This window comes from Onychostoma macrolepis, chromosome 15 (assembly GCF_012432095.1).
Source record: "Onychostoma macrolepis isolate SWU-2019 chromosome 15, ASM1243209v1, whole genome shotgun sequence".
In the NCBI taxonomy this organism is placed as follows: Eukaryota; Metazoa; Chordata; class Actinopteri; order Cypriniformes; family Cyprinidae; genus Onychostoma; species Onychostoma macrolepis.
Window position 1 is genome coordinate 11,972,594 of NC_081169.1, and position 23,422 is coordinate 11,996,015.

Sequence of the window (23,422 nt, forward strand, 5' to 3'; positions counted from 1 at the left end):
ACAATAAGGGTTTAAAACAGAAGATCAGACTTCTTTTTGATCCTTTACACCTGCACACTCACTTTGGGTTTGTTTAAAAAAAAAAAAAAAAAAGCCAATTATATAATTTCCAGTCTTATGTCATCTATTAAATCTACTGGCTCATCTTACCTTTTTGTGTCTGTCTTTAAAAGGCAACGCCGGCCATTGCATCTCCTGCAAGAAGTCCTGCCACTGTTTCTGGTCCTGATCCGAAGAGATGAAGACGATTTCCAATTTGTCCTTGTGCTCCGAGGATTTTTTAAACTTGCTGTAAAACTCGCACAGACTCGCGTTGAACTGCTTGCAGGGACCGTTCAAACTGCAGCCGAAGTAGAGCCCGAGCAGAGACAGCTTGCTGCCCAGCGCGTGAACATCCACCTCGGCTTTCTCTCCGTTGACGAGCCGCTCTCCGAGCAGATTCACCAGAAACTCCGACATCGCTGCTGAGCCCTTGAAGCGGACTGCGCTAGGTTTTTTTTGGCTTATTCGGGCGGTTTTAAGGTAAACCCAAAGTGCTCGATGGATATCCGCAGGCCCTGGTGCCCGGTTTGGCAGTCCCGCGGTTCAAGAGACAGCGGCCGTCGTGTGCCTCCACTGTGCGCGGTGTTGAGGAATGCGCTCCTGTTATACACCGGCCCTCAGCAACAGCGCCGGCCGCCTCCCGCTGCGAGACTGTCGCGACATCTAGTGGCGAGGTGCTACAGTTGAACCTCGGTGTACTCGGTCCACAGGGATGTCCAGCGAATCACAGTCCTACCATGTCTCTATCTGCATAAATTATGCTTTTTACCTTTCTTATTTTTTGTATAGATGAATGTACAGACGTTTTCTCAGAGTAACGGTATCAGTATGTCATGTTTTGGCTAAGTATTCATTCCTTTAAAGGGATAGTTCACCCAAAAATGAAAATCCTGTCATCATTTGCTCATCCTCAAGTAGTTCCAAACCTGTATGAATGTCTTTGTTCTGCTGAACACAACAGAAGATGTTTTTAAGAAAGTTTGTAACCAGGCTGTTTTGGGGCACCATTGACTTCCATAGTATTTTCTTTCCCCCTACTATGGAAGTCAATGGTGCCCCAAAACAGCCTGGTTACAAACTTTCTTAAAAATATCTTCCTTTGTGTTCGGCAGAACAAAGACATACAGGTTTGGAACTACTTGAGGGTGAGCAAATGATGACAGAATTTTTTGGTGAACTATCCCTTTAAGCAGAAAGTGGTGTCTCAAAGATTACCTCATGCATCCCCTGTTCATTTCAATTACCACTAAAAGCAAAAGAAAAACAACAGAACGGTAAAAACTGCACTACTTTAAGCAAAATAATGGTGCACAGGAAAATTGCAAACAGATTCTGTATGATAAACACCCATAACTGTATTGCTTGATAATAGGTTAGCTGAAGTTAGGAATAAAAACAAAAACCCACAACTGCTTGGTGCACAATAATTTCCCATCATATTTACTTGGAAAGCACAAAAAACGCACAGTTACATATGCAAAACATTTGCAGATAGATTTTTCAAAACATTTTAATTTTGTTCTGAATATACACAAAATGACAACAGCCAAAATCATATTCCATAGGTTAGGATTATAAAACAAATTTCACTTATGTTTACTGTATTTTAATTCATTCAGTTCATCAGTCATAAGGGGACAGTTCACTCAAAATGAAGATTGTGTTCCACTTGTTTCAAATCTGTATGAGTTTCTTTCTTCTGCTGAACACCAAAGAAGTTTTTTTTTTTTTTCATACCGTGGAAGTTAATGGTTACCGTCAACTGTTTGGTTACAAACATTCTTCAAAATATCTTCTTTTGCATCCAGCAACTGAAAGAAATTCATACAAGTTTGGAACAAACTGAGGGTGAGAAACTGATGACAGAATATTCATTTTTGGGTGAACTATCCCTTTATTATAGTTGACTTGAAAGTGTAGTCAAAGTCCCTTTTTTGAATATCATTTGAAAATAAGCTTGAAATGTCTAATGATGTTAGAAATGAAATCTTCCAGTATACACAGTTTTATTTGCACAAATGTTTTCCAGCCGTGTACAGTCACCACAGCATAATTCCAGGCCACAATGTGTTTTGCTGAACACTGCAGAGCAGGAGCATAGATTACAAATGACAAAAGTAACAGTAGAAAAACCGTGTCAATCATTAAAAGAAAATGTGGTTGTCATCAAGCAGTACATCACAGGACATTAATCCTCTGTGAACAACAATCGAACCAGGTCTGCTTTAAAACACTCCTCTTCAACCAGCTTCTGGGGCTTAAAACAGACAAACATAGTACATTTGCAAGACGCATACAAATTTAAAGTCTTAAATTAATTTATCAAGGAACGTTTACTGATATTTACCGTGCCATAGCGCAGTAGTGTGGGTACTCCAGACAGCTTCAGAATCTTCTTAAAGTCATTGTTTGGGTCCTTCCAGCTGGCAAGAACAACAGTGAAATTAGATATCAACACTTAACCAAACCAAACAAATCAAAAATTCAAACTGATGCAGATGAGTTTGTTTGATCATCAGAGCAATTTAGAGAAATTTAGCATTGCATCACTTACTCATCAATGGATCCTCTGCAGTGAATGGGTGCCGTCAGCATAAAAGTCCAAATAGCTGATAAAAACATCACAGTAATACACGCCACCAAATCTATTACACTTCCTCCACGCAGTGAAAAAGTCCATGCTACTTGTTCTCTCACATAAAAGTTGTCCTTTACGACTGTTTTCGTTGCTTAATCTCTGCATATTTCTCTACTGATTCAAGGGGATGACTTTTTCACAGGAGGAAGCAATATTATGGATAGAGGAATCATATTTTAGTAAGAAACAATGGTGTGAACTTAAAAACGTCTTAATGATGAATTAGTTTCTTATTAAACATGCAGGTTTCGCTTCACAAGAGTTTAACTGACAGACTGGAGTCGTGTCGATTACTTGTAGATGTTTTTATCAGCTGTTTGGACTCTCATTCTGACGGCACCCATTCACTGCAGAGGATCCTGATTCAAGGGCTACTGAAATCATGCTAAATTTTTCCAAATATGTTCAGATAAAGAAACAAAATCATCTACATCTTGGATGGCATGACAGTAACCAGGTTTCCATCCAAGGATTTTTTTTGCGAAAAACTATTTAGCGCTTTAAATATTTACGATATAGCCGATGGAAATGGCAATTATCGATTAAATCGATTAAATGTGTCGACAGACACAATCTTTTTCTGTTTAACTTTAGAGCATAAATTCCATATCGATACTTCAAATGTCACAAAAATTTGTTTGGAAACACTTTTTTGTCGAGAAAAGGGGCTTAAGCGCAAATAAATGTGGTGTCACATGACACAATTAGCCTATAGGCAGAGTCCGTGTTCGTCACGTTTAAAGCACCGTTTCCCAGTTCAAAAGCGCATTAAATCATATTCATATTATTCAGTTGGATCTGAAATTATTTTATACATGGTAAGAAAAAGACGAGTTACCTCTCAAACATCTCAATCTTAATTTGATGTTCCTTTAGTATGTTTACATTATATTACTTTTTTTCCCCCAGTGCACTGTTCAGTTTAAATAGCCTGTAGTCCGTGCCTTTCAAGCTTGACCACCACACATACCCCCGCGATATTATGCCAAGCGCATTTTGTTTTACATGGATATTGGAACACAAAGTACAAATTATTTCTTATTGGCTTGTTAGCTTCTTATATTTTTATTCTTGTTTTGTTCTGAGTTCTTTCTACCATTAAATTTAAAGGATTTGTTGTGGAGTGAGGGGAAATAAAATAGCATGATTTTTCAATAAATTTGGCTGACTGTATTTTATTATGACAATGAACAGGCTGCGTTGTCGAGTATACTTAACTGTGCGCGTGAGGCGCCGGTGCGATCACTTGATTTTTATTTTTTTCCTTATAAAACAACTTACAATAGCCTACTCCTTCATTTGTGGTCATATAGGAGTAAGACATTATTCAAAACTGTTCAAAATGTTTCTTTTATTTGTGTACATTCACAATAAAAACAAAACATGTGCTTTTGTGAAAAAAAGGAAACAAACAGGATGCCGCTTTCTCAAGAGCGCATCGCAAAAATGAACCGAAATTCTGCATACAGGCTGCTAATTGTTGCAGTTTTTTTTTATTTCGTTTTGTTAATTCATTAATTATTTAAAAATATATATATTTTGCATATGGGCCTATTTCTTTTATATAAAATAGCTTATATTTTTCTCTGTTTGCAGAAGCGCTGCAGGTGCGTGCATGTGAATCCTCACGTTCATGTTGTTTATGTTGCTTTTTGCATGTATAAAATTAATCCCCGGAAAACAAATTTAGGTATTTTTAATGGGTCACAGCCACCTATCAATTTAAATTTAATTTAATTGTAATTTAACCAGGCCCGGCTCCACGGGGGGGCCAGGGGGGGCCTGGCCCACCCAGTCAGAAGCTTGGCCCACCCTGGCCCCACACATAACAGCCAATCACAAAATTGTTGTGATATTCAATTGAGGTTCATATATTTTTTTCTTTTTCGTTTTCTTACCGCCCACACCCACATACGTGCTAATACTGTATTTTCGCGCATCAGGGAGCCGCTATCAACATGCGGGAAATTGAAATGCTTTTGAATGAGCGCTCGCGCCTTTCACTTTCGATTTGGCGATCACGCGTACCCCACTGAGCAAAGACACGTCCAAACAACGTCTTTTGTACTTCGTTTTTGAACGTCCAATTTTGGTCCCCTGAAGGTGCAGACTGTGACGCCAGATGACGTCTTTTTTCCAACGTCTAATGAACGTCCAGTATTGACGTCCACAGGACCTCTGTATAAGGGCTAATTGTAGGCCAAATGTGGTCTTTGTGGACGTCTTTTCTACATCAAACTTAAACTCATTTTAGACATCATGTACTCAATAAATAAATATTTAAATAACAAATAATGTTTCATCACAGGTAACCTATATTGATATTTATTAACCATGCTGATAAGAACAATGTTGATATTTGTCTTAAATAAAATAAATATTACATTCATTAATAATGTAAATTTTATGCACATGTCTTCGACATCCAAAAAAAGTTACCTAGTCCGGCGTTCAAATGTAGAACTGCATATTGACGTCCAAATGGGGTCTTGGTTAGACGTCCAAATAGCGGACCTAGTTTGCACGTCGTGTAGACGTGCAGAATTGGTCTTGGACCGACGGACGCAATATAGACATAATCTGCACGTCCGTCAGACGTCTAATGTTTAGTGGGACAGTGCTCTGTGTAAAGGGAGAACATCTTACAAGATCAGATATTTGTCAATAAGCTAAGAATCTGTTGATGTATGGTTTCGTCAGTCTCAGTGGTGTAGTGCAGGGTATATTCAGGTATAAGGCTTATCAGTCGGCTTTGCGTAGCCTATACCTACTTCTAAATACCCTCTGATGCGCATTCAGTGGTGTCTCGCATTAGCCAAAATAATGACAGTCCACCACATGATTTGCTAATCAAATCGTCTGTGAATAAATGCAAATATTCCTAAAACACCCAGTAAAGACAGTGATGCGGTCAGGACGCCGGCTTCCCTTTAAATATGATTGATGATTGCGCCCGCGCCTGCTTTGTCCCCAGACAAGATGACAAAATAATAATTAATTATTGATTTCTAATTTGAATCAGTACATTATAATATGAAAAGAAAAATCAAAAGGACCAGGTTTTCGCGATCAGATATTTTTTAAACCGGTAAACTCCTGTAAACTTTTCAGTCCAAGGATCCAGTAAGCGAGCAGCGTTCAAACAGCAAGTTTAAAACAGCTCTAATACAGAGAAAACCCGAGATCAGAGATTGCGGAGTTTGCGGAGAGTCGTTTAAGCTTGTATTTGGCTTAAAAGCACGAGTGTTTTATAATGGATTTTTTTCACTATATATAAAAATTGTAAATGGTATGGGGGAGGGGAGGAGGGATTACATTTGCCCGTCACTGCCATGGGAGAAACAGTCAGTCAAACATAGGAATATGTACAATTCTGGAAAAATGTATCTCTTTTGTTTGTTTTTCAAATAGAGATCATATTCTCCTATGATTCTCAGTAGACAACTAAACAAATAGCTTGTAATTTACTAGAGGTTCTGACAAAATGTTAATTGCTGCGGTCTATTTAATTTTTAAAATTTGAATTATGTATTGTAAAATTTGCACCTCTGTTGTGGCTAATATTAATTTCATAATTATCCTTACTCCATGAAGTAGCAGAACTTACGTGAAAATGTGCAAATGGCCCATTTTGGGGTGAATTAAATGCAAGTCTTAAATGTCACTGTTTATAAGGCATTCATCCTTTCACTTTAAAAAAAATGGGGGCATAAAATAGTAGCCTATATCCCCCACACACACACACAAAATCATAACCCCTGCCCACCTGGAATATCACTTGGCCCACCCTTCAACTCGTACCTGGAGCCGGGCCTGAATTTAACATAATCCTGTCGGTTAACGGTATGGCTTAACGACCGTCGGTTAGGAGAAATAAAATAACCGAAATTAACATTTCTATTTCCTATAAATGTTAACCAGAAAAATAATAATAATACAACTGCACCTGTTTATGATTTTTGCTTGATTAAGTAGCCTATCTATCTAATAGTCTGTAAGAAAGTACAAAAATAAAAATGAAAAAAAAACTCATGACACTTGTTAATAAAAATATTTTTTATGTAGGCCTGTACAATTTAATAATAGGCTGTTTTGTTTCAAATGGATGAAGAACAGGCTACTAGCCTATAATTTACGCAATAGGAGAAATTATGTATGGAAAGGGCAATTTATTTATTTTTTATTTTTTTGCGACACACCAAAACTTACGCGACAATTCGGTTTTTTAGGGATGACGTCATCACGCACACCATTTTATCGGTAAAAGGCCAGTTGGATGGAAACAGGCTGTAGACAGCAAATTTCGCAAACGTGACTAGTGAGTACATTTTCAGGTAATTTTAATTTTGAGTTAACTATAACTTTAATCTAGGCCAAAACTAAATCGAAGCACTATCTTGTATACTATATGCTGGAACATACACTAATTATTTCTGTTTACCAATGTAATTGGAAGAATGTTTTGTAAACGTACTAAGGTCTATCTCCCACTTGGCAGTAAATGAAGACAGATCCCTCCGGCAGATGAGACAGCTCTCCTCTGACCACTGGCTCTGCTGCATGAGTGAAAAGGGAAGAAGAAAAACTCTTTTAGTTTGAATTTTAATAACAGCACAGCTACTGTATAATGTTAATGTACCTTTCACACAGTCCGGACACCAGCTCTTGCCCTGGCCATCTTTATTTCCAGAGAAGTACGCGAATATGTCTTTTCCTTTTCTTTCAGACACAGCTTTACAAAATTCCTCGTAGCCGTGAACAGCAACGTCCTCGTATTTAGTCATGATTTATTTACTATTTAGTGTTTACTGGGAATCAGTTGTTCAGTGACAAAGTCCAACTCTAGCTGCAGAAAGCAGACTGATCTTTGTATGAAATCAGCTGACTGTGGATAACAGAGGCGAGTGAAGTGTGAAGAAATGCGCTTGTACTTCTGCCAAAATAAGAGTGGACTATTTTAAAATAAAAGTCTGGATTTTTATTTTTTATTTTTAATGCAGTAGTTGCACCACTGAGCATTTTGAACACATATATCATAATTGAAATATTATTTATAACATTATTTACACATTTTATTATATATTAAATTTATAATATTGCAAACATACACTAGCGGTCAAAAGTTTTTGAACAGTAAGATTTTTAATGTTTTTTTTTTTTTAAAGAAGTCTCTTCTGCTCACCAGGCCTGCATTTATTTGATCCAAAGTACAGAACAATTTGCTGCTCAAAAACATTTATTATTATTATTATTATTATTATTATTATTATATTGAAAACAGCCGAGTATAATTTTTCAGGTTTCTTTGATGAATAGAAAGTTCAGAAGAACAGCATTTATCTGAAATAGAAATCTTTTGTAACATTGTACATTTCTTTATCATCACTTTTAAACAATTTAGAGCATCCTTGCTAAATAAAAGTATTAATTTCTATAATTTATTTCCCCAAATAAATAAATAAACATACTGACTCCAAGCTTTTGAATGGTATAATGTAGGCTATAATGTTACAAAAGCTTTTTATTTCAGATAAATGCTGATCTTTGGATCTTTCTATTCACCAAAGAATCCTGAAAAAACCATACTCAACTGTTTTAAATATTGATAATAATAATAATAATAATAATAATGTTTTCAATAGCAAATCAGCATATTAGAATGATTTCTGAAGGATCATGTGACACTGAAGGCCGATGCTGAAAATTAGGAATAAATTACATCTGAAAATATATTCAAAAACACTGGTAGTGTATATATGAATATACACTACCAGTGGAAAGAAATAATAGAAATTAATACTTTTATTTAGCAAGGATGCTTTAAATTGATCAAAAGTGGTGATAAAGACATTTATAATGTTACAAAAGTTTTCTATTTGAGAAAAGCTGTTCTTCTGAACTTTCTATTCATCAAAGAAACCTAAAAGAATTCTACTTAGCTGTTTTGAACATAATAATAATAAGAAGAAGAAGAAATGGTTTTTGAGCAGCAAATCAGAAAATTCGAATGATTTCTGAAGGATATACACACACATATATAAACAATATACAATGTGTATGTGTGTGTGTGTGTATGAATATATAAAATTGTGTTTTATTGTCTTTTTAAACTTAAATCTAAATGTTACATTTAAAAACATAGTAAGATGTACATAGTTACAGTATTTTTAAAACTATGTTTACTAAACCAAAAATGTATTAAAAATTTGACAACTGCAAATATGTAAAAAATGATTTAGTTAAATCTGCTAAAACTGGGCAATTTTTCAAGTCAAGTGTAATAGCTCTAATGGACATGGGTTTATGAATTTACATTCTAAACAATAAAATCAATGTATAAGAGTAGGTTATGGAGGGCATGCAAATTGCAAGATGACGTGATGCACATGACAGTGTGTCTCTTAGGGATGCAGAGCGTATGAGCACATCATGAACACGTCTCCAGCACAGGAGCAGGAATGGCTTGGCAGAATCGATTACGGTTTCTCTTTGAATATACAACAGTCAAATATGTGGGCATGCAGAATATGAAAATCGGACTTCTGTACAGAATATTTCAGCTCACTATCATGGGATATCTCATTGGGTAAGAGCTATCATTAATTATAGTCTAACCACAATCAAGAGTTTTGCTTGAGCTTCAGGTAAAATCAACTTGCGTGATGATGCCAGCTATGAAACCGGTACATTTTTTTATTTAGCTTTTATTGGTTTGATGGCAAATATTTAAACATATTTTACCTCAACAGATGGGTATTTTTGAAAAACAAGGGATACCAGGTAAAAGATGATACTATTGAGAGTTCTGTGCTTACTAAAGTTAAAGGAGTTGCACGTGTCAACTCAACAGATTCAGATTTGTGGGGACCAGAGGACTATGTTTTCCCCAACCAGGTGAGTCTAAAAAGTTTGAGTTAGTTCTGATAAGTTTTATGTCAGTCATATTCATAATGATTTGCTTTATCATTAATTTGCTTCAAAAATAAGTCTTTTGGTTCATTTCTTTTCCAGGGTGAGAACTTTCTTTCTATAGCAACCAATTTCATCGAGACACCAAACCAAACATTAGGCAACTGTTCAGAGGTAAGACAAAAAATTTTCTCTTTACCATTTATTAAAACTTTTACAATCGACATCTGCACTTTCAACATCATTTAACTCATCTGCTGCTCTCTAAAAACATTTATATTCAAAATAAAACATATTTGGTTTTTATTCAGTGGCATATTCTTTAAGAAAAATCATATCACTGTTTGATATTGTTGCATTAGTTGCTGATTACAATCAGCTTGGTATCCGGTCTCTGTCTTGTTCCATTCTGGCCATTACCGATGTAAGAGCGTGTGAGAGCACTGTGGTTATTTGTATGAAGTGATAGTGAAATAATACAGTGCTTTTACTTCCCCATTATCAGGCAGATTTGATTGTTTTTATAAGCTTGCTGGTTTATGTGTCGATTTCTATACCACCATTTCTTATGTGTTGTGAGTCTCGGGGCCATTCATATAGAAAGAGTTTTTGTGTTTAAATACATAAGACACAGGGCATTTAGAGACAGAACTACAGACCTAACTGGGTGCTGATTGAGAGGCTACCAATGCGCGTGCACACACACACACACATAATTTTTAATTGTATATAATTTTATAAACGTTTGTTATTTTAAAATGATACATATATAGCGGGCTGCACAATTTGGCCAAAAAAAATTACATTAAAATTATTTTGTCATAGGCTATGTAGCAGTTTTTACAGTGATATGTAATTTAATCTAATATGAAAATGTCTTATATTGCTGCTACTTAAAGGGTTAGTTCACCCAAAAATGAAAATTAGCCCATGATTTACTCACCCTCAAGGCATCCTAGGTGTATATGACTTTCTTCTTTCGGATGAATCCAATCGGAGTTATATTAAAAATTGTCCTTGGTCTTCCAATCTTTACAATGGCAGTGGGCGGGTGTTTTTTTTTTTTCAACAGTCCACAAGAAGTCAAATAAAGTGCAAGGTAAATAAAGACCTGCTGTAGCGAATCGATGCGTTTTTGTAAGAAAAATATCCATATTTAAAACGTCTGATTCGTCTAAAAGAAGAAAGTCACGTCTTAAGGGTAAGGAAAGCATGGGCTAATTTTCATTTTTGGGTGAACTAACCCTTTAAAGGGGTGGTCTACTGGCTTTTTCGAAGGCTTGATTGTGTTTTATGGGGTGCACTGTAACATGTTCATGCTTCGTTTTACAAAAATCACATTATTTTTTACACATTTTACCTTTATTATACACACCTTTTCCGTTCTCATAAAAACGTGTCTGTTGCCTTCCTGGATCCTCCCTCAGAAATTCGCAATGGGCTCATGATGCTGCGTTCACGCCATGTCATAATTACCGTAATTCCAAGATGACAACACCTGACATTTTACTCATAGCTTTCAATGTTCTTGTTCATGTGCTTTTCCATGTTCATACCCTGATTTTCACTCACTGACAGGTTTTGCAAAATCGCCGACAAATGCCCAAAATTTGAGGCAAATCGGTGCTCGTGCACGTGAGACGTCAAATAGACGTCTCCTAGATGAACGTGTGCTATCAGGGATGAGATTTTCGGTTTCCGAGATTTTCGGTTTCAGTGGGCGGAGCATACATGAATATTAATGAGTTTCCCAGATATGTGCGTGGAACTGACAATTTCAGTTTACGCTCCTTGTATCTCAGCAGGTTTAATGGAATATTTTTTAAAAAGGTAAATATATTTACAGCGTTGCATGAACCTATGCCTATACTACATTTGTTCATCATTTCGTAATAGTTTTGATTAGTTTGCAGTGTTTTGTTCACACAAACCTTGCACGTTTTGTGCAGTCATCCCTGACTGAATGATTGCAGGCATTCTTTGTGTAATGTTAGGATAAATCACCGCAAACCAGTTGTATACATTGATTTCAGTTCGTTGTGCTGTTCATTTGTTGCTCGCAAAGCTTTAAAACTGTGTCTTATTAATTGTTATAATTTGTTTAATACATTATGCCTGCTACAAATGAAATAAACCTATATGAATGTATCTGTGGACATATTTTTGTATAGGGTGTGATGATCCATGTCTTAACTTACTCTGTTCAACATTCTGTGTTGTTTGGTTATAAACTAACTGAACTAACTGCTGGAAAAAAAAAAGCTGCTGATATTGTCATTGTTTTTTTCATGTTTCCCATATATAATATTTAAACATTTGTACAAACATAAATTAAGATGATCACAAGTAAAGGTGTAAGGTTTCCCTTGCACAGTGAAACCAAGAATCCCAGAACACCTGGATGATTATGTCTACACTGATTTCCAATAGTAGTGCAGATATAGACATGTGAACCAACAACCGTTTCAATTATTTATTGTTATACTCTTCTGTTACCTTTTATGTTTTAAAACGGTCATCCTCTGGCAATGAATGAAATAACATTCACCACCATATCAGTGGCCTAAGAAGAATTTTGCAACCTACACTGATGTTATTCTCTGTCATCTGTTCTTCGACCATGTGCTGCACTGTACTTGGATGATACACAATGATGATCATTTATACAAATGCATGATCTATTTTAATGCACAACATTATAAGCCATAAAGTTTCATAAACATATATTATTAATTAGGCTTTAAATAGAGGCACTTTTCTATAAAAAATAAAGTGGAATAAAGATTGAATTGTGGCCTTGACTATCTTTTGATATCTAGATGTTGCTATAATGTGTTGGTGTGGAAGTTTGATATTATGTGAGACAGTGACATTTTGTTTTTAAAAATATGAATTCAAAAATGATTCACACTCAAAATCCAGGAAAATTTAGTCATGGAGGATGTGATTAATATACGTTTTCCTCAGTTTTGAGTATGAATCACTATTGAATTCTTGTTACAAACTAAAACGATGTATGCACCAAAACAAGACTACATAGGAGAAAAGAGAGTGTGATGTAAATATCCTTGTTGGATCTGCTGTATAATAAAGACATGTAATAAAGTTATTCTAAGATCATATGTAAGAGAGGTAAAACAACAACAACATATTTCTAAACTTGATTCTGGCATTTGACTAATGACATTAACATTCAAAGGTTTTGGGATTACTATGTTGTTGTTTTTTTAGTATTATTTTATTTATTTATTTATTAAGAAATGTATGCTTTTGTTTGACAGGGATGCATTAAATTAATTAAATGCATTAAATTTATTAAAAAAGAAAAACTGAAATATCACATGGTCCTAAGTATTCAGACCCTTTGCTCAGTATTTAGTAGAAGCACCCTTTTGATCTAATACAGCCATGAGTCTTTTTGGGAAAGATGCAACAAGTTTTTCACACCTGGATTTGGGGATCCTCTGCCATTCCTCCTTGCAGATCCTCTCCAGTTCTGTCAGGTTGGATGGTAAACGTTGGTGGACAGCCATTTTTAGGTCTCTCCAGAGATGCTCAATTGGGTTTAAGTCAGGGCTCTGGCTGAGCCTTTCAAGAACAGTCACAGAGTTGTTGTGAAGCCACTCCTTCGTTATTTTAGCTGTGTGCTTAGGGTCATTGTCTTGTTGGAAGGTAAACCTTGGCCCAGTCTGAGGTCCTGAGCACTCTGGAGAAGGTTTTCGTCCAGGATATCCCTGTACTTGGCCGCATTCATCTTTCCCTCGATTGCAACCAGTCGTCCTGTCCCTGCAGCTGAAAAACACCCCACAGCATGATGCTGCCACCACCATGCTTCACTGTTGGGACTGTATTGGACAGGTGATGAGCAGTGCCTGGTTTTCTCCACACATACCGCTTAGAATTAAGGCCAAAAAGTTCTATCTTGGTCTCATCAGACCAGAGAATCTGATTCAGGTGTTTTTTAGCCAACTCCATGCGGGCTTTCATGTGTCTTGCACTGAGGAGAGGCTTCCGTCGGGCCACTCTGCCATAAAGCCCCGACTGGTGGAGGGCTGCAGTGATGGTTGACTTTCTACAACTTTCTCCCATCTCCCGACTGCATCTCTGGAGCTCAGCCACAGTGATCTTTGGGTTCTTCTTTACCTCTCTTACCAAGGCTCTTCTCCCCCGATAGCTCAGTTTGGCCGGACGGCAAGCTCTAGGAAGGGTTCTGGTCATCCCAAACATCTTCCATTTAAGGATTATGGAGGCCACTGTGCTCTTAGGAACCTTAAGTGCAGCAGAAAATTTTTTGTAACCATGGCCAGATCTGTGCCTTGCCACAATTCTGTCTCTGAGCTCTTCAGGCAGTTCCTTTGACCTCATGATTCTCATTTTCTCTGACATGCACTGTGAGCTGTAAGGTCTTATATAGACAGGTGTGTGGCTTTCCTAATCAAGTCCAATCAGTATAATCAAACACAGCTGGACTCAAATGAAGGTGTAGAACCATCTCAAGGATGATCAGAAGAAATGGACAGCACCCGAGTTAAATATATGAGCGTCACAGCAAAGGGTCTGAATACTTAGGACCATGTGATATTTCATTTTTCTTTTTAATAAATCTGCAAAAATGTCAACAGTTCTGTGTTTTTCTGTCAATATGGGGTGCTGTGTGTACATTAATGAGGGGAAAAAATGAACTTAAATGATTTTAGCAAATGGCTGCAATATAACAAAGAGTGAAAAATGTAAGGGGGTCTGAATACTTTCCGTACCCACTGTATATATACACAGTGGGGCAAAAAAGTATTTAGTCAGCCACCAATTGTGCAAGTTCTCCCACTTAAAAAGATGAGAGAGGCCTGTAATTTTCATCATAGGTATACCTCAACTATGAGAGACAAAATGAGAAAGAAAAAAATCCAGAAAATCACATTGTAGGATTTTTAAAGAATTTATTTGCAAATTATGGTGGAAAATAAGTATTTGGTCAATAACAAAATTTCATCTCAATACTTTGTTATATACCCTTTGTTGGCAATGACAGAGGTCAAACGTTTTCTGTAAGTCTTCACAAGGTTTTCACACACTGTTGCTGGTATTTTGGCCCATTCCTCCATGCAGATCTCCTCTAGAGCAGTAATGTTTTGGGGCTGTCGCTGGGCAACACGGACTTTCAACTCCCTCCAAAGATTTGGGAGACAAAGATTGTGGACAGGTGTCTTTTATACTGATAACGAGTTCAAACAGATTCCATTAATACAGGTAACGAGTGGAGGACAGAGGAGCCTCTTAAAGAAGAAGTTACAGGTCTGTGAGAGCCAGAAATCTTGCTTGTTTGTAGGTGACCAAATACTTATTTTACAGAGGAATTTACCAATTAATTCTTTAAAAATCCTACAATGTGATTTTCTGGATTTTTTTTTCTCATTTTGTCTCTCATAGTTGAGGTATACCTATGATGAAAATTACAGGCCTCTCTCATCTTTTTAAGTGGGAGAACTTGCACAATTGGTGGCTGACTAAATACTTTTTTGCCCCACTGCATATATATATATAGTTGTTGTTAATAAAATAATTTTGTTAACATCAAATTAGTTGCATATTTTATTCCATAAAATGCTGTGAAGTAAGCCTATTTGTTTTCTCATTTGCAGTGTACCAAATATAGGGCTACTTACACTTTTGTCCATACAATTTAGTTTAATCCAAAATTTAGCTTATGTATTAAAGGAACACTTTCATCCATGTGTGTGGTCTTGGATTCCTGTTCATTCTGTAAATATAAGTCAAACAGTTTGAAGAATCACACCAAGGTAGATTAAAAATGATTAGTCCACAGATACAAGTTTATTTCAGCTGTTGCACTCAAAAGATAACAATAGAAGACAGTTTTAAAGCATTGCAAGCTAAGCTACAGCACAACAAACTTAAATCAATACAACTAGCTGAGGTTTGCTGTGCTTTATCATAACATTAGCCTACACAAAGAATGCCTATCATTCAGTCAGGGACGACTGCACAAAACGTGCAAATTAATAAAAACATTATAAACTGTTACAAAATGATGAACAAATTTTGTTTAGGCATACGTTTGCACAACGCTGAAAATATTTTAAAATATTCCATTAAACCTGCTGAGATACAAGGAGCGTAAAGTGAAATTGTCAGTTCCACGCGCATGTCCGGGAAACTCATTAATATTCATGTATGCTCCGCCCACTGAAACAGAAAATCTCGGAAACAGAAAATCTCGTAACACCGGCTATAGTGCTCGTTGTCTGGAGACCTCACGCCTCTTACAGTTGCAAGCACTCCCGTCCTGCGTTCAATTTGGAAGGACTCATCCCTATGGCCTAATTCCTTCAAAGGGTTTACCCTCCGGAGTGAGAGCTTCGAAGGGTTGAAGGGTGTAGGGCAGTGGTTTTCAAACCCTGGGTCGCGACAAATGGGTCGCCAGGATGATTTAAGGAAAACGTATGTAACCAAGTTCAAGACTCAGGAAAGAAGCAACTAAATAAAATAAACAACAAAACGAAAGTAACCGGCAGCCGCCTCGGGAGTAGTGTAAACACGTAACCGTAGCAAAAGTTATGCGTTTTAAAACGAAAACGCATTAGTGTAAACGGGGCCTTAGTTTACAGGACTGTGTTCTCTGGAATCCTCTCATGTGGAGAACTTCTACATTCCGATTGGTTGCCACCAAACCGCGTCATAGCTCATTGCCATTAAGCTGACCTGACTTCAATTGTCCTCGACACCTTCACTGTTCAAGATGCGCCGCGCCGTTCTCACCGAAGCTTGCCGCTGGCTCACATTGAAAATGAATTACTTCCAGCCACTTTGACACTCTCGCCGGTGTTGTGCCCATTTTCAACCTCCTGCCAAATTATTACCCCTCTCCTTGAAATCGCTATCTGATTGCCTAATCCTAACCCCACCCCTAATCCTAACCCCTCCCCCACACTTAACCCTAAACCTATCAATACTAGGGGGTAATAATCTGGCAGGGGGTCAGAATTGGGCACAACACCGGCAGCGGTGTGAACGCACGGTTATAAGCTGTTTCAGAATGGTATGTTTTTTGTAGTTGTCTTATATTTTTTAGATATGCTGTTATTTGTAAATGCTACTATGGTTTATGTTATCTTTTGATATACGGTTTTATCCTAACTAAAGCTTTGGTAGTAAAGTTTACTACTGTCCTCGAAGGGATTATTTGATTACAGACTGTGGATCTACAGTGATTGCTAGTGCGCCATTAGTTTTGTCTTTGTAGAACGAATGTAGCCAAATATCTGTCATCAGAACTACGAGCCCATTACAAAGACTAACCATGGCTTTACTACAGTGGCCAAATCAAACACACAACCATACTTAGCGTGCATGTAGCTAAATGAGCATAAATGCTATAATCCAGGAATAGTTTACACTGATCACATAAACGCCAACAAACACCAACATTCGGAATTCACTGGTGGGATAAAAAAGAACTTTGTATGTGTTTGTAGGTATTTGATGGACGAATTAGCATTTTGCTAAATGGCTAGCGGTGCTAACAACACTCTTCCAAAATGTACTGATATTGTCATGTTGTTTGTACATGGCTAATTACTTAATACAAAGTTTTTAAAAATTAATAAAAATACAACAACGCTTCCTCTTCTCTATAGCAACCCAACATGGCCCTACCCCCTCTATTGAGTGTTTCTGGGGGCAGGGTTTATATCAATTTCAGGGTTTGTGATGTCACTAACCCAGGAAGTAGCTCGTTGTAGTCCCTACCAGCTGTTTACTGTATTTTTATTGTAATATTTCAATAATTTAACTAAACAGTTGTATGTTTACAGTACAATGATGCTAAATGGTCGCATTGAATGCAAGTAAACAAATTAAATATTTCTATTTTTAGTGTTCGAATCTTTAAATAATTTATTTTACATTTTTATGATTTAATTAATTAGCTTTTTAACAACTCACAAGCCCACTGCAGTTTATGAATTAAGTCCAGTTTGGGAAATCCTGGTTCATAAAATAAAAAAATGGAATATATTTTCTTTCTCTTTGCTTTTTTTATATCAGTATGGTATGTTTAATTGTAGTTTTAAAACAAGTTAGATAAAAAAAGTAATCTAAAAGTAATCTAAAAAGTATACATTAGCTAAAATGAGTAACCTAGATTGTTACTAACTACAATTTTCATAATGTAGTCTGTAATCAGTAATAGACTACAGTTTGTAAGTACACAGCTCTGTTTATATCTCACAATTCGGACTGAAAAATAAAAAATAAGATTGCGGCATTTTATCTTTTATACCTTTTCATTCGACTTTCTCACAATTCTGCATTCAAGTTTGTGTTTATCGCAATTTGCGTTTATATCTCGCAATTCTGAAATTTGCCATTCTTTTTCTCAGAATTGTGAGGAAAAATAAGTTCAAATTGTGAGACAAAAAGTCAGAATTACCTTTTTACATTTTTTTAGAACCCAGAAGTACCGAATAACAAATGCTCTAAGGATGAAGAATGCACAGTGGGAGAGGCTGTTAGGGCTGGAAACGGTATGATTTAAAATGGCTTAATACATTTTTTTTTTTTTCGCATGCTGCATAATAAGTATTTTCCATCCGCAAATTTGTTGTTTATAAATATGTAAAAACCTACTAAATGGTTTCATTCTCTTTAGGAATTAAAACGGGCATTTGTTTGGAAACACACAATGGCACTTGTGAAATATATGGCTGGTGTCCCACAGAACAACGCAGAGATCCAGAGTAAGAATATTTTCTCTCATTCTTTAAAGTAAAGTTACAATGTTCATCCCATACAGTGTATGCAATTAATAAAGTAATTGTCAATATCAAGTTTAAAATAAAAAGTAAGGTCACCCTGAGACTTTTTTTTTTTTAGCCCAGCCAACGTTGTGAGAGAAGCTGAAAACTTCACTTTGTACATAAGAAACTTCATCAGATTTTCCCAGTTCAACTTCTCAACGTAAGAAACTCACTCTGATGCATCCATTGGTAATGAGTGTAAACCCTGTCTGCTTCTATGTTAACTAAAAATCACACAAAACTTTACTATATAAAACTATTTACTGTGTTATTTACTGTGCTCAATTATCTCAAATGTTGTTTTCCTTCTCAGATCAAATGTTCCAAAGGTAAACAGAAAATTGCTTTTAAAAAACTGCTTGTATGATGAAACTGTTCACCCGTACTGTCCTATATTTCGGCTGGGAGATATTGTGAACCAAACTGGACATAAGTTTGAAGAAATGGCTCTAAGGGTGAGAATAGTGAATGTAGTTTTAATATAAGGCAAAATTTAATCTAATAGACATTTTGTGCTTATTACACTGAATCTATTATTTTGATATTATATAATGCCAGGGTGGTTCAATTGGGGTTCTGATTGAGTGGCGCTGTGACCTTGATAAAGACTCAGATTGTCGTCCTCACTACAGCTTTGTATATCTGTACAACACGTCAGAAACAGTGGGATTTAACTTCAGGTACATTCACACTGCTCTTTTACTAGCCAAAATCAATCCGGGTCCTCTTTTTTTTTTTTTTTTTTTTTTTTTGAAGTTGAGTCATTTTGTGTCATTTCCAGAGGTCCCGTTTGATTTTGGTCTTTTTTTTCTGGTGAAAGAAATACATAAATGAAGAAGAAAGCCAAAATATGAAATGCCATGGATGAATATTGATTGCATAAGCCACTTTTCTGATTCTGAGCCAAGTTACAGTGGGTAGGTTCCGGTATTTTATTTATTTATTGGTAGGTCTATAAGTAAAATTAGTTGATTTCAATCCATGTTGCATTGTATGCCAATGGTGATAGTTAAAAAATATGTGTGTGATGGGGGGGGGGATACACATTTCTCAAAGTATTAAGGTCCAATATGGTTCAATTCCAGAGATATGGGGATCGCAATGTGGCTCCATGTGTAAATTGTTAAATTGTACTTTTTCAGTGACCAAAAAAATACATGTGGGTCACTTTGCATTCAGCTGATACCTTTTTTCTTTTAAAGAGAACAAATAATGTTGAAACTAGAAATGCATCTTGTTTCCCTCTATCAAAACGGTTGCATAGAATGTACCTATGTGCATGCCAAAATAATCCTTTTCTCCCTGTAATTTGGCACCAAATTTTTACAAAATAGTGGATTACTCCGTAAATATTCATGAATGGCTTTGAATATTTAGATTTCATCACTATTTATGTTTGTCTTTCTTCAGAAAAAAAATTTGAGCAAGGGAGGTTTCTCAAATTTGGTTCATTTGACACGGAATGTTGTTATGCTCAATATCTCCAATAATTGCCTTCTCAGATTTGCTCGCTATTCCACTGATGCTGCAGGACAGAGGCGAAGAACATTTTACAACGTGTTTGGAATTCATTTTGACATCATGGTGTTTGGAACAGTATGTGACTCAAATGCTAAAGACATCAAAGCACAAGTGATGTAATGCATGCTTTTAATACATGTATATACGTGTCTTTTCCAGGCAAGAAAATTTTGTATTATTCCTACGATTGTAAACATAGCCTCTGCTTTGACTTTAATGGCTGCTGTAAGTATGTAAATATTCAGATACATACATCATACATCGTCCATTTCAATCTATATACCAAGTTTGTTTATCCCCAAGGGTTCTTACATCTGTGACATTGTGCTACTGTTCGTGATGAAGAAGAGGAGTGTTCACACGGAGTCGATGCTTGAGAGAATGACAATGTATGTAACAGAAACATGTTTGCTAGAAATGCTTGAAAATGTCTACTTTGATTTATACTAAAAAATGTATTTTATATCTCCTTTAGGAATGACAAAGAAATTCCATTAAAAATAATGCCAGAGGGTCTGCAGAGAAAATTCAGTTTATGAAAACTACAATAACAGTAATGAGGAAAGTGGCTTACACACACACACACACACACACACACACATATATATATATATATATAAAAGTTGAATAAAATTTCACTGTACTTATTCACTCTGAGGCATTATAAGCTGAAGTTTAGTAAATGTTATTTGCATAATATATTGTATATAAATACAATCTCATATTCAGATTTATGTTTGTGTTGTGCTTTCTGATGCTGTGTCTAAAGGACCTGTGGAAATGTAAAGCATATTTATCAATCAGCTGGAATTTGTAAATGTCTTGATTTTCATCACCTCTGTGGAAATATCGCAATTATAAGTTTGCTCCATGAGATATGATTCTGCAATTTTTTGCAAATGAGGGAATTGCTGGTTCTTAACCACTTATTTTAGAGTAGGCTAATGCGTAGTCTGGATGCATGGACTTCAGATAGAAATCATATAATACTGAAATGAAATGACTCAATACATGTATTGTATTGCATTAGTTAAACATTAAACTGATTCAATGGATTAATCATGTTTGACTCTTTTTTTTTTCTCTCTCCTCTTATTTCTCTCTTTTTTTAACTAAAAATAATTGAATAATTTAATGTCCTGAGTAAAAACATAGAAATTATGAGTTAGTTGTAGCGACACAAATTTACCAGAAGAGGTCATAGTAACACACAAAACTCAAAACAGTTTAGATTGTGTGATTACAATTATCTTAAAATTATCAATTTAAAATATTTTCCCCGAGCGTTTAAAGATCTGCGCTAAAGTGCATGATAAAACAGAATACATTTGCAAAGAGACAAAATTTGAGATCCTGATAAAACATGAAGCATTTGTTCCCCCAGTCCATCCACTCTCAATTTGTCACATTCCATTCTATAAAATATACAACAATATAGCCTAGTGTATATTTTATTATATTTCATCATCAGAACCTGTCGGGACTGAAAGCCTTAGTGGCCCCAAATGCTGGAGGGTTTGGCAAAAGATTTTTGAGTATCCTCAGTTAACTCCTGTGTTCTCTGAAGATGGCATCATGGCACAGTTTTGTACAAAGCCAATTAGAGCTGTGTCACATAACCTCAGGGCATTTAACTGAGCTCCGACGCAAGTGCCAAATCTGTCAAGATCCTGTGGGTGGTAATCCATGTAAAAATAAAGTGTTTTTTTGTTGTTTTTTTCAGTAGACACTTCTAAACCCCTTTGACAAGATTATTATTGAGCCCCCAAGAACACTAAATAACACACTGATGTAGGCTAGCTGCACTTACACAGGTCTAACAAACACCACTGGAAATTAATGTCAGATTCTTGAGATATGGGACAAACATTTTATCCTCGTTATTCTGTCAGATTTATGGCATGATCATGCTGAAAAAAAACAAAAAACAAAAAAACAATAGAAACCATCACAGAAATTGTAATGGTTTCCACTACAAATACCTTTATAAACATTAACCATCAACACCATTAAAAATGGTTTCCTGTAGTGTGTTTTGGGACGTATTCCATTAGGATTAGTGAATTTAATAAGCCACCAATAGAAGGCGACCATAACCAGAACCAACAGGCACCATTACAGTTTCTATTAAAACCAGTACAATTCCCATTGTAACCAGGAAAACCATTTCAAATTCTGTGTTGTTTTTAGCAGGGGACATTATCCCGACTATAAAGATTTATTGAATACAGGCATTTGCCTCAAATGACCGTGATTTTAACGGTACAAAACTGTGAAAATGCTACAGTAAAAACCTGTTAAATGGTTAACGGTACGTTCCCCTAATATATACGGTGAACAACTGTAATAGATATTTCAGACAATTTTACGGTGAAATACCGTTTTTTGGAAGTGAAAAAGAATGTAAAATTTACAGGGAAAAATCATAAATTGACGTTCCCAGAATTCTCTGCGTTCCATTTCAAATGGGATATTTTTTCTTTGAAATAACTGTTTTTTCTTAGTTTTTTTTTTTTTTCTTATCAGTTATGTTTATTAGGATTGTATGTTACATCTAATGTTGTTAAATTAATGTTTATTGCATATTTCAGTTTAATGAGTCTCACCGTGATGGTGTTTAGTGTTTGTGTGAATGGCACTGTGCACCTTCTATATGTTATTGTTTAAAAGCTGCTTGTGATGGGCTTTGGTTCGTCATGTGACTTTCTCATCATCACCTGCATTTGGTGGTTATCAGTGTAATACAAAGGTACAAAACAGATTTCAGTACTTCAGTAGGTTGGTATATTAACATTATATCAGTTAATGAAATTACGGTATTTAATAATGTAAATTTAAGTTAAAACCGTAAAATCTAAAATGTTGCTACCGTATTTTTTTTACAGTAGAATTCTGGCAACCACAGCTGCTATTTTTTTACCGTACATTTTACAGAATTTTTTTTACAGTGTAGAACTAAATTATTTGTTTATTCAGAGATGCAGTCACTTTTTTCCACTTGCTTAGCATGTCGATGATATTGACTGCAGAAAGAGTCATTTAAGTGAAAATACTAATTCACCGACTGTTGAATGGCAAGCATTTATGTATATACTGTATATAAAAAAAATAAGAAAATCTTGCATGATTTAAATTACTCTCCATTCTCAAACGTAATATTTGATACTATAATAATTTACATTACTGATGTAGTAAAAGTTAAGGAAAACACATTTTAAGAAATGCAAACACAAGTGTTACTAGATACTATAGTTTAAATAGAACTCATATGCCACTGAATGATATAGGCATTAGCTCAATAATATACCGAGGATGACCTTTAAAATGTTTGAATTTTACACAGACAATCTTTATAAACAGGGTCAAACCTAATCAATGTCATTCCTGTTACCCACGTCAAAACCTGTTACTCTAAAAATTAACAGATTGACAGGTTTGGCAATTTCAAACAAATTTGCTAATTGCTAGCTAATAGTCAAGTTTACAAAAGCACATA

The 23,422-nt window shown here is 35.7% G+C and overlaps 3 protein-coding genes across 4 annotated transcripts in view; 1 reads left to right on the forward strand and 2 right to left on the reverse strand.

Annotated features, from left to right (window-relative positions):
- nxn (nucleoredoxin) overlaps nt 1–668 on the reverse strand; it is an 80,704-nt gene extending 80,036 nt beyond the window's left edge. The window contains exon 1 of the mRNA XM_058744420.1: nt 151–668. Within this exon, the coding sequence (XP_058600403.1) occupies nt 151–459 (309 nt within the window). The 5' untranslated portion in view covers nt 460–668. The remainder of the gene's footprint in view (nt 1–150) is intronic.
- An 868-nt stretch (nt 669–1,536) lies between these two features.
- Nucleotides 1,537–7,604, reverse strand: txndc17 (thioredoxin domain containing 17). Its single transcript, XM_058745390.1, has 4 exons — nt 7,320–7,604; nt 7,155–7,236; nt 2,390–2,465; nt 1,537–2,299 (listed from the first exon to the last, which is right to left on the reverse strand). The coding sequence occupies exons 1-4, from the start codon at nt 7,462–7,464 to the stop codon at nt 2,231–2,233; spliced, it is 372 nt and encodes a 123-aa protein (XP_058601373.1). The 5' UTR covers nt 7,465–7,604; the 3' UTR covers nt 1,537–2,230.
- p2rx8 (purinergic receptor P2X, ligand-gated ion channel, 8) lies at nt 7,260–20,975 on the forward strand. 2 transcript variants are annotated; one of them, XM_058745387.1, is made up of 13 exons: nt 7,260–7,374; nt 9,086–9,266; nt 9,430–9,574; nt 9,692–9,763; nt 18,057–18,132; nt 18,258–18,345; nt 18,482–18,565; nt 18,719–18,860; nt 18,964–19,085; nt 19,908–20,001; nt 20,086–20,151; nt 20,230–20,315; nt 20,402–20,975. In XM_058745387.1, the coding sequence occupies exons 2-13, from the start codon at nt 9,139–9,141 to the stop codon at nt 20,463–20,465; spliced, it is 1,167 nt and encodes a 388-aa protein (XP_058601370.1). In that variant the 5' UTR covers nt 7,260–7,374; nt 9,086–9,138; the 3' UTR covers nt 20,466–20,975. The 2 variants fall into 2 exon arrangements, with proteins under 2 accessions (XP_058601370.1, XP_058601371.1); XM_058745388.1 differs by having other exon boundaries at nt 7,266–7,374; nt 9,074–9,266.
- Nucleotides 20,976–23,422: the final 2,447 nt, after the last annotated feature.

Bases quoted from the DNA above. Each gene is read 5' to 3' on its own strand.
- txndc17 (XM_058745390.1), bottom strand. From the start codon at position 7,464: ATGACTAAATACGAGGACGTTGCTGTTCACGGCTACGAGGAATTTTGT. The intron at 2,466-7,154 runs GTACGTTTACAA...TGTTCTTGCCAG, and splicing joins CAAGTGGGAGATAGACCTTA to CTGGAAGGACCCAAACAATG. The intron at 2,300-2,389 runs GTAAATATCAGT...GTCTGTTTTAAG, and splicing joins CACTACTGCGCTATGGCACG to CCCCAGAAGCTGGTTGAAGA.
- p2rx8 (XM_058745387.1), top strand. From the start codon at position 9,139: ATGGCTTGGCAGAATCGATTACGGTTTCTCTTTGAATATACAACAGTC. The intron at 9,575-9,691 runs GTGAGTCTAAAA...TTTCTTTTCCAG, and splicing joins ACTATGTTTTCCCCAACCAG to GGTGAGAACTTTCTTTCTAT. The intron at 18,566-18,718 runs GTAAGAAACTCA...TTTCCTTCTCAG, and splicing joins TCCCAGTTCAACTTCTCAAC to ATCAAATGTTCCAAAGGTAA.